Source organism: Carettochelys insculpta, chromosome 7 (assembly GCF_033958435.1).
Source record: "Carettochelys insculpta isolate YL-2023 chromosome 7, ASM3395843v1, whole genome shotgun sequence".
Taxonomy (NCBI): domain Eukaryota; kingdom Metazoa; phylum Chordata; order Testudines; family Carettochelyidae; genus Carettochelys; species Carettochelys insculpta.
This window is the reverse complement of record NC_134143.1, coordinates 55,691,730-55,706,081: the sequence shown is the minus strand read 5'-3', so window position 1 is coordinate 55,706,081 and position 14,352 is coordinate 55,691,730. Positions and strand designations below refer to the sequence as shown.

Genomic DNA, 14,352 nt, shown 5'->3' with positions numbered 1-14,352 from the left:
AGGATGAGGCTGGCTTTAATGATTCAGAAAAGAGTGGCAATTGCTCTGTGGAAGTTTGCACCACCCGACCGTTACCAGTCATCAGCAAATCAATTCAGGAGGGACAGATCTACAGTGGAGGTGGTGGCGATGCAGGTGTCCCATGCAATCTGTTGGTATGTCCTCAGGAAGACCATGATCCTGGAAGATGTATAGGCCATAGTGGATGGCTTTGTTGCCAGGTGTTTCCTAACTGAGGTGGGGCAATAGATGGCACACACATCCCCATCCTGGCCTGCGACTACATGACCTCTCAGTATATAAAATGAAACGGATACTTGTCCCAAGTTTTTCAGAGGTTGGTCGATGACAAAGGTCGTTTCACTGACATCAGCATTGGATGGTCGGTGGAGGGTTCACGATATGTGCATCTTCTGAAATTTTGGGCTGTAGAGAAAGCTCATGGACGGGACTTTTTCCTCAGTCTAGAAAATCCCAACTGGTGACGTGGAGGTGCCTATTGTAATATTGGGCTACCCTGATTACCCTCTGCTCCCTTACCATATGAAGTCCTACACAGGAGCCCTGAACCTCAGCAAGGGAAACCTCAATCACAGACTCAGCAAGTACAGAATGGTGGTTGAATGCATCTTTGGCTGTTTAAAAGTTAGGTTCAGATGCTTATGACTCTTATGGACCTTTCTGAAACTAATGTCCCCCCTGTGATTACAGCATGTGTTATTTTGTATAACATTTGTGAAACCAGGCAGGAGAATTTCCCATCCATCTGGAATTCCTAAGCTGAAGCCATAGGCAGCTATACAATAATTCACCAATAACCACACTGAGATATCAGCAATAAGGAATGCTTTAAAACATCACTTGGTGAATGATCTGAAACAAACATGCTCCTGTTGTGTTTCTCTGTCATAATACCATACCAATAAATCATACTGTGTCTTAATGAATGAATTCTTTTGCTTGTGGGGAGCATGTTAAGTTGCAGTAAGTAGTATGCATGTGGCGGGCAGCTGTGCCTTCAGCTGTCCCCCGAATCTTCCCAGGTTCCCTGTGCCACACACCCTCTGCAGACCTCGGCATAGCAGCGGGCAGCTGTTCTATTAGCCCTGTCCACCCTCACTCAGTTCCATCAGCTGTACGTCCCCTGTGAACCTTGGCGTAGTGGCAGGTAACTGTGCCTTCAGCACTCTCCCAATCCGCCCAGGTCCCCTGTGCTGTGCATCTTCTGTGGACCTTCACGTAGTAGCGGGCCGCTGTGCTATCAGCTTTTTCCACCTCCACCCAGTTCTGTCAGCTGCACGTCTGCTGCAGACCTTGGTGTAGCTGTAGGCAGCTGTGCCTTCAGCCCTCTTGCAGACGCGCCCAAGTTACCTGTGCCATGCATCCTCTGTGGACCTTGGTGTAGCGTCTGGCAGCTGTGCCTTCGGCCTTCCCCAAACTGCCCAGTTCCCCACAATGATTTGTATTCCCTACCGCTCCTGAACACCACAAAATCATACTGAGCTCAAAGGAATGATTTTATTTTGGGAGGAGGAAAGGTTTAAGTGGCATGGAAAAAGCAGCATTGTCAAGGGTGCTTGAATAGCCTTTTGTGATGGTGCTGTGTTGGGAGTCGCTGTGCAGCTGCAGCAGGGAGCACAGGACCTTTGTTTGCTTGGTCATTGCCATTATGAGCTTTTCTGTGGCCTTCCTGTGGTTTGCTGCTTGCTGTTGCTGGAAATCAAGCATTCTGTTCTGCCACTCAGCTTGACTCTGACGTCACTGAGCTGTACTATGATGCCATAGAGCAGTGTCCTTTGTCATCTTACTGTTTTCTACTTCATTCCGCTCCATGTGCTGGATGATGAGATCCTGCTTGTACCTTTTTCTCTTTCTGAACTGTTTCCCATGCTGGGAACTGCAGCTGGAAAGTGAAGGTCAAAATTAAGATACAATTCACACAATGTGCTTTCAAATAGAATGAATAGGTCTTTGTGTCTACTATCAGGGAAAGTTTCTTTTTGCAAGGCTGCTAAAGGCTTATTAAGAATGGGTTTCTAAGTGTGCATTTCACAATACATCATTTGCCATCACCTGACCGGCACATTTCTTTATGGACATAGTAAGCTATAAGCAATTGTCCACTTTTCAGGGAAAGGGGAGGGCAGCAAAGCAGGGGAAGCCGTCAGGTGTCCTGGGACAGGAAACATTTTTTTTCAGCCATTCCTGGAGCAATCCTCCACAGTTAGCAAGGAACACAGTGCCTGGCTGCCACACGGCAAGAGGGGATGGTGGGGAAGTGTTTGATTACAGTGGCATGGGCAACTGCGTGAGGAGGATCACTGTAAAGTTAAAAGAAATGCTGGGTTGAAAGGGACATGGTAGAGGGGAAGCCCTGCAGAACCCGGCACCCATATGGTGAGGGGGATCCCTGTAAAGTAAAAAGAAATGCTGGGTGGACAAGGACACAGGAGGGGAGAAGGCCAGCAGAGCCTGCAACACATGTTGAGGGGTGGGGAAAGAGCACCCCCCAGCTGCTACAGGGAAATGTAAAAGGGCAGAAAGCATGGGAAACAAATGCAAAGCAAATTCCCATGCTTCTGTAGGTTGCCAAAGACGACATCGCCCTCCTAAAGCCTGGAAAATTTGCCAAAATGCTGTGTGGCACCATGACTCCAGATCGCTCTTTGGTTGCCTAGCATGGCAAAGTGTGCTACTGTGGAAGCCACAAGAAGTCAGGCCTACCCAAGAACCTTGTGCAGAAAATACAAGAGTGCCTGGATGAGGCCTTCCAAGAAATATCCCATAAGGAGAAGCACTCCATCCAAAGAAATATGAGCATGCTTTTTTGAGGGGTACAGATCCATAGCAAACCTGTAACCATACCCAAACCTATAGCCACAATCCACTTCTAGCATTTATAATAAATACTCACCTGAACAGCTTGGTCCAGGTGGCTCTGGGACCAGCATAGAGGGGACTGACAAGGAGGGGATTTATGTGGAGGGGACCAGTTCCAGGTCTGTGGTGAAGAGCTCTGGGCTATTGGAAAGAACTTCCTCGGTCCCCTGCTTATTGCTCCCTTCCTCCTCTTCTTTGGCCTCTTTCTCCCAGCTCCTCTCCGCTCACCCTGGACTTCAGACCAGGGGCTCCACAAGTGTCATAATTAAGACTGGGCTCCATGTTGAGGTCACTCCCTGCAAGCATCTGCAGCTGTTCATTGTAGCGGCAGGTCTGTGGAGCTGCCCCAACCACTGGTGGACTTCTCTGACTCTTTGATAGGCCTTCCAGACTTCTTTTACCTTCACCCCGCATTGCATAGGTTTCCAGGTGTAACCTCTGGTGGTCATCTCTTGCACCATCTGCTCATAGATTACCGTGTTTCTCTTCACTACCCAAAGTCTCTTTGCCACTGATTGGTCTCCCCAAACTGCAAGAAGATCCGGAATCTCCTGAAGGTTCGATGCTGGGGCTCTCTTGTGATCCTGAGAACTATTACGCAGATCACTAGCCTGAGTGCTCATGATTGCAAGAGATGGCTACCAATGCAATTGCTACCGATGCGGTGTGATACAATGGGAAAAAGATTTTTTTCATTGTGGGTGCCCTTTACATTTACAGGCCTGGGCACTGCTGAACTCAAATTCTAATTCTAATTCAGTCAAAAATGTACGGGTTTCCTGTGACCTTCTTCCTGCACACCTGGATAGAGAGCAATGGAAATGGAAGCGGCCATAAATGGAAGATCACCATGTAGCTTTATGGGTTACCTATGGGACACTTCTGGAGGCTAATAAATTCAAATTAAAGACATGGCGCTTCCACACTAGCCTTTATTCGAAATTTTAAATTTGAAATTGACGTGATACTCACCCAATAATATCAACATTTTGTTTTCGGTATTTGGGCTCACTAAATTGAGCTAATGGTATTTACTGTGAAGACAGTAATATTTTAATATCGAGCTAACTCCTTTAAATTTGATTTAATCTTGCAGAGTACACGCAGCTTCTGTTAGTAACTATATTAGCACAGTGCTTACACCACTAGGTTCCATTGTACTGGGTACTACATGAACACAAATAAAGCATTTGACTCCTGAAAACTTTTTTATTGGGGTAAATTTTAAGCTGTTACAAATAGAGCTAGGCCCTCAATTTGCCTTCCATCTGGTATGGAAAAGGGATTTGTCAGTAATCCTACTCAGTCATACCCCTGGGGTCATCCAGACATCTTACAGGGAGTACATCATCTCCCTTAGAGATTTGTGTAGTTTTACAACTGGTGAAAGAAAGAAAGAAAGAAAGAAAGTAAAAGCACCAGGCTCCGGCTTCAGCCTTGCAGTGCTGCGGGACCTGTAAGGGCTCTGACTGTGGCCCTTCAGGGCTTGGGGACAGCAGGGGCTCTGGCAGCCCCCTGGCTGGGAGTCGGCTGAGATGCCTGGACATGCTGACAGCCCCAGCTGTGGGAACCTCAGCTGGGTGGGAGGGTACTTTGGAGCCCCAATTACCCACATTCTGAGGGGGTAAGTTTCTACACAGCGTAAATAAGAGATTAAGAATCAGGACCAAAAGAAGGAAAATAATGTTACTAATATTTCTGCATTCAATTAATTTGCATCATGCTATCAGGTCCCATTGACTTCAGTGATACTAGTGATGTGAATAAAGTCACTCATAGAGATAGGTTTATTTGTATTTTGTGTTTTCCCATGACTCTGATCTAGAATTTTAAAAATGTATCAATATTAAAATTAGAGCTGAAACAAACTAAAACCTTGAATCCAAATATATATGACCTTTGGGAACAACTGGATCCGAATCAAAACTGTGTTATGCACCAATCACTAAACTGAAGCTGAAACATTTTTGCATGCATGTCAGATACTTTCACATGCAATCTTTTACTGTATGGATATTTGATGTGATTTTAAGGCTGCCTGAGACAAGGTCTGTTAAGCTAAGGATGCCTCCACTGATATCACCACAATTAAGACTGCTTCAGTTTTGGATATTTCTGCCTGAAACACATTGCTGAAAATATTAAGCATGAATAGGTCAAATTCAAGTTACATCCTTGTTTTCTTTCTTTCTTTCTTCCTTTCTTTCTTTTTCTTTCTTTGTTTCTTTTTCACGAAGATCTATTTCATTTTACATTCTTAACATAATTATGCATGAAAGAAACTAAAATGTCCAATTCAAGATAATTTCTATTAATGAAAGAAAATTTCAGAACCTTTGTTCCCATTGCTTTTTGACAGACAGAATGAAGAGTTTATTTCTCTAGGTCACTTGTTTGTCGATGAGAAAGTTTGTGATAAAGAGAAATAATCTACTATATTTTATCAATGATCAGGACTGGCAGAGCCCAGTTTTTCCTCTGCAGGGCACAAATATATTTAACTAACTGTCATGGGAATTAGGGATATCCCTTGTGGTGGGAAAATCCGCTAGCATTAAAATGTATGGAAACATGGCAACATGAAACACTTTGTGAATGCTCACCAAGATGTTTTCTCTGTCCGTTGAAGGAAGTCTTTCACTCAGACTGATGGATGGATGGAACAGGTGTGAAGGCCGTGTTGAAATTAATGTCAATGGAGCTTGGGGGACAGTCTGTGATGAGTCCTGGGACACAATGGATGCTGAAGTTGTATGCAGGCAGCTTGGATGTGGAACGGCCATTTCAGCACCAGGACGTGCCCACTTTGGCCGAGGCACTGGAAATATTTATCTGAATGATGTGCAGTGCAGAGGAAATGAATCTTTCATCTGGCAATGTCATCACAGTGGATGGGGCATCCATGACTGTGGCCATTGGGAAGATGCCGGTGTCATTTGCTCAGGTAGTGTCCTTTCTCTAATAAACATATTTTTGCTTAGAATCAGAGAGTGGGATATTTTATGACTGGGGAGTGCTTGCCATTGGCAATGTACCTCATTCTCTACTAATAATTAATAATGAAAAGTATATTAAGCTGCTATCACACTTTTGGGTGAGATTCAGACCAGGAATGTGTCATGTCAGTACCCGTCCTGCAAGCTTGGCTGATGCATTGTTCTTTGCAGCAGCTATGGACCTGAACTGCTCACAAACAGCCCAACAGCATGCATGTCCCACCCTGTGTGTCTGTGTATAGCTACAGCCCTGGTCCACCAGCTCAGACCCCAGTAGCCTGTCAGTGACACTGAGTCAGACTCTGGCTTCTGGGAGCCTTGGTAACTATTTCTAGAGGGACCCCTATACACTGTGAGTCCCAGATTAAAAAAAAAAAGAGAAGCCACAAGTTTTTGGCACTTCCCACTCCTCTCGAGGACACTGCAGATGTTAGGGGCCTATTGTCCCAGAATGGAAAAAAGTATATGAGTTGGCTATCTTATTTGGAGCTGTCAGACAATTCAGTTTTGATTAAAAGTTTGGATTATGTTTGATTAAAAAAAACCAAGTATGTTTAACTACAAAGAACTCAATGTTGAGTGAGTGCAAATTTAAAGCATTTAAGACAGAATTTGCCATAAGAGAAATGTAGATAAAATGTTTCCTTTTAACTAAAATTTGAAATACTCAGGTTGGTGGAATGTAAATTTCTTATCACATGGGCTGCGTCTACACGTGCACGCTACTTCGAAGTAGCGGCAGTAACTTCGAAATAGCGCCCGTCACGTCTACACGTGTTGGGCGCTATTTCGAAGTTGAAATCGACGTTAGGCGGCGAGACGTCGAAGTCGCTAACCCCATGAGCGGATGGGAATAGCGCCCTACTTCGACGTTCAACGTCGAAGTAGGGACAGTGTAGACGATCCGCGTCCCGCAACATCGAAATAGCGGGGTCCTCCATGGCGGCCATCAGCTGGGGGGTTGAGAGATACTCTCTCTCCAGCCCTTGCGGGGCTCTGTGGTCACCGTGGGCAGCAGCCCTTAGCCCAGGGCTTCTGGCTGCTGCTGCTGCAGCTGGGGGTCCGTGCTGCATATACAGGGTCTGCAACTAGTTGTTGGCTCTGTGTATCTTGCACTGTTTAATGAAAGTGTGTCTGGGAGGGGCCCTTTAAGGGAGCGACTTGCTGTTGAGTCCGCCCCGTGACCCTGTCTGCAGCTGTGCCTGGCTCCCTTATTTCGATGTGTGCTACTTTGCCGTGTAGACGTTCCCTCGCTGTGCCTATTTCGATGTTGGGCTGAGCAACGTCGAAGTCGAACATCGACGTTGCCAGCCCTGGAGGACGTGTAGACGTTATTCATCGAAATAGCCTATTTCGATGTCGCAACATCGAAATAAGCTATTTCGAAGTTGGGTGCACGTGTAGACGTAGCCATGTTCCCAGAAAAATAGAGAGGACCAAGTTCGTTTTCTGTTCATCATAGCTGTTGTAGAATGTCACTTCACTATTTCAAAATACATTGTCTGCATACATAGTGCTTATTTTGAAACAGCACCTATTTTGAAATAACTATCTCAATTTGCATGCTGGTAAGGCAGGTAATATCACTTTTGAAATACTTCCTGTAATGAGTTTTACCAATTTCTAAATACCTCATCTGCTGTTTCTAATTTATTTTTAAATAGCATGTGTGTAGTGTAGACGACAGCAGTGTTATTTCAAAATAACAGCTGTTATCTCAAAATAACTTGGTTGTGTAGCCACAGACTTAGAGACTAACCAATGTATTATTCATGAGCTTTTGTGGGTAAGACCCACTTCCTCAAATTGAAAAGATGGTTTTACCCTTCAAAGTTCATGACCTCATAAATTTGTTGGTCTCTGCGGTGCCACAGGATTGCTTCCCATTAGAACATTGCATAAATGAAAGTCAAAATTTGCTTGGTCGTGTCAACATCATTAAAGCACCATGCAGTTTTCTATCATGGTAAACATAGTTTGACAAAACTTGGGTCCGGAATAGTTCCAGTGCAGGGTAATTATCATATTGCCTCCTCACATTATGTTTGCTCAAATCCATTTTTAGATATCCCTTATTTCAGCAAGCATTGAATAAATAAAATGATTAACAGTATGAATAAACCCACAATATATATGACTGGCCCTACTTAGTAACCTGAGTATTATCTAGATTCCCTGACTTGAAGGTCACAGAAGATATGCCTTAAGGCATTTCAGAATATTAAGAATCTCTCATGGGCTACGTCTACACATGAAGCCAACATCGAAATAGCTTATTTCGATGCAGCAACATCGAAATAGGCTATTTCGATGAATAACGTCTACACGTCCTCCAGGGCTGGCAACGTCGATGTTCAACTTCGACGTTGCGCGGCACCACATCGAAATAGGCGCTGCGAGGGAACGTCTACACGCCAAAGTAGCACACATCGAAATAAGGGTGCCAGGCACAGCTGCAGACAGGGTCACAGGGCGGACTCAACAGCCAGCCACTCCCTTAAAGGGCCCCTCCCAGACACACTTGCACTAAACAACACAAGATACACAGAGCTGACAACTGGTTGCAGACCCTGTGCCTGCAGCATGGATCCCCAGCTGCCGCAGAACCAGACAGAAGCCCTGGGCTAAGGGCTGCCGTCCACGGTGACCATAGAGCCCCGCAGGGGCTGGAGAGAGAGCATCTCTCAACCCCCCAGCTGATGGCCGCCATGGAGGACCCAGCAATTTCGACGTTGCGGGACGCGGATCGTCTACACGGTCCCTACTTCGACGTTGAACGTCGAAGTAGGGCGCTATTCCGATCCCCTCATGAGGTTAGCGACTTCGACGTCTCGCCGCCTAACGTCGAAGTTAACTTTGAAATAGCGCCCAATGCGTGTAGCCGCGACGGGCGCTATTTCGAAGTTAGTGCCGCTACTTCGAAGTAGTGTGCACGTGTAGACATAGCTATGATGAACAATTCCACAGGCACCAATGCAGTCAAGCACCTAAGCACATACTTATCTTCAACCACAGTTAATCCACTGCTTTCAAGTTAATTGAATAACTTGCTAGCTTGTATTTATGCATGTAAGATAGAGGCCTCCTCTTTCCTTCCTCTCTATTACCTAAGTCAGGGGTTTGCAACCTACAGCTACAGAGCTATATGCAGATCTTTAAGGACTTTGTGGCTCTCGATTCTTTAATTGCAAATTGAAATAAAATACCCGCTTAATTATTTTCAATATTTTGGTGACTATCTAAAAGCCCAACAATGAACAACTCATAACTATATAGAAAATGATCAATGCATTATGGAATATGTGTGTCTGTGTGCTGTACTTTAAAACAGGGGTTACACAAGTATGGTTGATGTTATTTACAGAAGCTAATCTCATATTCACATGCATTGCAGTTCTTGAATTTTTGAGTTTTTTAACAAATTTGAAAAAAAGTGGCTCCTCTTGCTCTTTTAGTTGCTGACCCCTGACCTAGGTGTTAGTGATTTCAAGATGCTAAAACCAAGCAGCCCCGTAGCACCTTAAAGACTAACAATTTTATTTATCTGGTAAGGAGCTTTCCTGAGGAAGACCTACTTCACCAGATTCATCATTTAGAGATGAATCTGATGAAGTGGGTCTTACCCAGGAAAGCTCATTACCTACTTAATAAAACTGTTTGTCTTTAAAGTGCTATAGGACTGCTTGTTTTTGTGAAGCTACAGACTAATACGACTACCCCATGAGACTATGCAAGATACTGTGCAGCTGTGAGAGAACCCATATCTTTAATGCCGTACTTGCTGCTCTTTGGCAATAAGTTCATTACAGCTACACTGTTGACTATTCATTTTTGGTAAAACATTACTGAGCCAAAAATGAAAAAAAAACCCACTAACGTCTGTTTTTGTCTCTCTCTCTTTTTTTTTCCAGCCTCAACAACACCCGGTAACTATCTCTTTTAAATATTTTTGTTTAGTTTTTGTCTCTTTCCTCACGTTTCTCAATCCAATAACCAGCATTCCTGCTCCCAAGCAGAGATCCCAGATGTAGGAGTTATTGGCAGAAATAAGCTGGTGTAAAGAGTGAAGGTGGAGCTCGTTGTGCTATGCATTGTACCAGGAGAGGAAGGCCAAAGGAGCGTGGTATTGATAGGTATCATCAAAAGAGCCAGGGAGAAGTGAAAGAAAAAAATGAATGGATGGGAATTATCTGTGCTGAATAGTTTGAAGGGCACCTACTGGGTAAAAACTAGATGACAAGATTTTAAACTACACCAATAATTTCCACAAACCTGCCCTACTCATGGATCAGATTTCTGAAGGCTGACTCTTATTCTAGTAAAATAAAATAGCCTTAAAAACACCATAAGAAACATTATACGACACTTCATAACTGAGTACTTCTTCCAGCTGTAAGCATTGCTAATCCATTAAATCATAGAATCTAAAGGCACCAGGCTCTGTCTTCAGCTTTGTGCTGCTGTGGGCCTGTAGGGACACTGACTGTGACCCCGCAGGGCTACGGGGACATTAGAGGATCCACCAGCCTCCTGGCTGGGAGCCAGCTGAGGTGTCTAGACCCGCCAGCAGCCCCAGCCATGGAAACCCTGTTTGGGTGGGAAGGTACCTCGGAGCCCCACTTACCCACATTCTGAGGGGTGAGTTTCTACACAGCATGAATATGAGATTAAGAATTGTAATGAAAAGAAGGAAAATAATTTTACTAATATTTCTGCAGGCAACTAATTTGTATCATGCTATCAGGTTCCATTGACTTCAGAGACACTAGTGGTGTGAATTGCGTCATTATATTTTTTGTTTTTCCATGATGCTGATCCAGAATTTAAAAAATGTATTAATATTAAAATTAGAGTTGAAAGAAACTAAAACCATCAATCTAAATATACATGTCCTTTGGGAACATTTGGAACCAAATCAAAACTGTGATATGGACCCATCTCTAAACTGAAGCTGAAATATTCTACCATGCATGCCAGATCCTTTCTTATGCAATCTTTTACGGTGGTATTTGATGTGATTTATGAAGGCTGCCTGAGACGAGGTCTGCAAAACAAAGAATGACTCATCTGATACCACCGCAATCAAGGCTGCTTCAGTTTTGGAAATTTCTGCCAGAAAAACATAGCCAAAAATATTAAACATGAATAGGTCAAATTCAAGTTACATCCTTGTTTTCTTTTTTCCTGTTGTTTTTACTTTCTTTTTCTTTCTTTCTTTCTTTCTTTCTTTGGTTTTGAGTTGACTCTCCTTTTTAGATTCTTAACATAGCCATGCATGAAAGAAATTAAAATGTCCAATTTAAAATAATTTCTATTAATGAAAACAAATCTCAGTACCTTTGTTCTCATTGTTCTTTGAAAGACATAGCATGAAGAGTTAATTTCTCTAAGGTGCTTGTTTGTCAGTGATAATATTTGCAATAAAGAAATATAATCCATTGTGTTTTCTCAATGATCAGGATTGACAGAGCCCAGTTCTGCCTCTGCAGGACACAAGAATATTTAACTAACTGTAATGGAAAATTGGGATATCCCTTGGGGTGGGAAAATCATTTAGCAGTAAAATGTGTGAAAACATGCCAACGTGAAACACACTTGTGAAACATGAAACGTGTGAAAACTTGCCAATATAAAATGCTTTGTGAATGCTCACCACGATGTTTTCTCTGTCCTTTGAAGGAAGTCCTTCACTCAGACTGGTGAATGGACAGAACAGGTGTGAGGGCCGTGTTGAAATTAATGTCAATGGAATTTGGGGGACAGTCTGTGATGATTACTGGGACAGAAGAGATGCTGAAGTTGTATGCAGGCAGCTTGGATGTGGAAGGGTCATTTCGGTATCAGGAAGTTATCAGTTTGGCCAAGGCACTGGAAATATTTACCTGGATGATGTGCAGTGCAGAGGAAATGAATGTTTGATCTGGCAATGTTATCACAGTGGATGGGGCATACAAAACTGTAACCATGTGGAAGATGCTGCTGTCATTTGCTCAGGTAGTGTCTCTTCTCTTATAAAAATGTAGCATAGGATCAGAGAGTGGGATATTTTATGACTGGGGAATTCTTGACTCATTCTCTACTAATAATTAATAATGAAATATATGTTATGATCCTGTCACTCTCTGGGTGCATCTACACTTGCATTCCTCTTTCGAAAGAGGTATGCAACAAAGGTGAATCGAATATGCAAATGAGGCATAAATTTACTTATTTGGCACTCATTTGCATATTCTAATTTCAAAAGAGCTTCTTTCTAAAGAAGAAAGCCAGTGTAGATGCTGCTCTTTTGAAAGTAAACCCATCTTTAAAAGAATCCTTCTTCCCTTTATTTAATGGGAAGAAGGATTCTTTCGAAGATGGGGTTTACTTCTGAGAGAGCAGCATCTACACTGGCTTTATTCTTTCAAAAGACTCTCTTTCTAAATTAGAATATGCAAACGAGGTGTCAATTCTGCAAATTCATGCCTCATTTGCATTCTCAATTTGTCTCATTTGCATACCTCTTTCAAAAGAGGAATGCAAGTGTAGACGCACCCTCTGGGGTATAATTCAGACCATGTCCAGGCTACGTCTACACTAGCAGAGCAGATAGGAATAAGGGGATTTCGAAGTTGGTGGGGTCCTTTCGAAAAGGAGCCTGTCTAGACGAGCCGTGCAGCAGCGAGCTGCGTCAATTTCAAATTGCCATGGCTGCTGGCATTCTAATGAGGCACTGAATATGTATTTCAGTGCTTCATTAGTAATCTTCGAAATGGCCATTTGCATGGCCATTTCGAAGTTTTGGGCTAGTGTAGACATGGCCCCTGTGTGTCTGTGTAGAGCTATAGCCCTGGTCCAGCTACTCAGACTCCAGCAGTCTGTCAGTGATATTGAGTCAGACTCTGGCTTCTGGGCGCCTTGGTAACTACTTTAGAGGGATCCCAGAGCACTCCCAGTCACAGATCTTATTTAAAAAAGAACCGTCATGTTTTCTGCATTGCCCACTCGTCTCAGGGGCACTTCAGACGTAGAGGCCCATTGTCCCAAACACGAACCAATGTACAAGAGTTTGTCACCTTGCTTGGAATTGTCAAACAATTCAGTTTGAATGAAAAACTGTATTAGTTTTGATGAAAGAAAAAAACAAGTCTCCTTAACTACAAAGAGCAAAGCCATAAGTGAGTGCAAGAATGAAACATTAAAGACTGGAATGGGTATAAGAGATATATAGATAAAATGTTTTCTTATAACTACAATTTGAAAAGCAATTTTTGGTGTAAGGTAAATTTCTTATCACATGTTCCCCACAAAATAGAGACAACCTAGTCAGCATACGCTCTCAGAGTCCTAAGGGCTGGTTCCTTTGTGTTCTAAGGTGGAAGAAGTAGTGAGAGACTTCGAGATAGAAAGATAGAAAACTTGGGGTGTTTTTGCCCCTCATGTTTATCCTCTAGTCACCTTTGGAATGCATTTTCCTGAGGGCTACCCTTACATAAAGTTTCTTCATGCTGTGAATAGAGAACCATGGAATCCATGTTTGTTAAAATCCAACTCCATTTGTTCCTGTTCATCTTTCTGCTGCAGAGTGGCCATTTGACAAATGACTTCAAGATAACTATGATGGCAATTGGTTAAAGGCATGAGCTTGGGCTTTGTCTTTGGAAAATTGGTTTACCCACTCCCCATACTTACCTGGTCAACACATTTCAGGAATAATTTCATATGCTATGTTCCTGACTTTACATATAAGATTGCTACACATATTTATCTTGATATTATCCTCCAGCAAGTTACGAGTTTTCAGATGATACCTCACAAGATATAGATTGCGCAAAGATTATTAGAAAGGTGTGTAGCGCATGAGTAGAGGGCTGAGTTTGGTCACAAAGACACTAACATAATCCTGTACTCTTTGCAGTGGAGACTTCTCTGGAGGTGATTTAAGATTTTCAATTTTCTGCGAACGGTCAGTAGTATGAGGAAATTACCTTCATATTAAAGTGTGGTTTCATTTTGAAAGATGACTGCACAATTGCACTTGTAACTCAAAACATCTGTTGTCTGTTAAATCCCATATGATGACGTCAGTGACAAAAATAAACATTTACTGAATTTTAATCCTACTAACCCTTCATCATCAAAGAAGTTATTTACTAAATTCCTAACATCTACGTTTGTCAGAACCAGTGAAGCCAGTGATATTGGACAGCTGTTATGGAAGGCATAATTTACTCTGCAAAATCTTTATTACTGGTGGTGATAAAGAGGAAGAGGGAGAAACAAAAGAGTGTAGAACTCAGAACCCAGGAAGGACATGTAAGACTGGGAATCAGGAAAAAATATAAAAACATAGTCTAGTTTACTTCCCTTTTTGAATACACCAGTTAGGAAATCGATGAGATAATAAACATGGAACTGCACAGAAACTTTTTTCAGGAAAGAGCTGTATTTAGAGAGAAATAAGTCCAGCCCATTACCTAATAAATAAAGTGGTTTA

The 14,352-nt window shown here is 42.8% G+C and overlaps 1 protein-coding gene across 1 annotated transcript in view; it reads left to right on the top strand.

Moving 5' to 3' along the window:
- Positions 1-14,352, top strand: part of LOC142015814 (scavenger receptor cysteine-rich domain-containing protein DMBT1-like) — a 137,622-nt gene that overhangs the window by 16,236 nt on the left and 107,034 nt on the right. The window contains exons 3-4 of the mRNA XM_074999616.1: positions 5,510-5,824; positions 11,556-11,873. Coding sequence (XP_074855717.1) covers positions 5,510-5,824; positions 11,556-11,873 — 633 coding nt within the window. The remainder of the gene's footprint in view (positions 1-5,509; positions 5,825-11,555; positions 11,874-14,352) is intronic.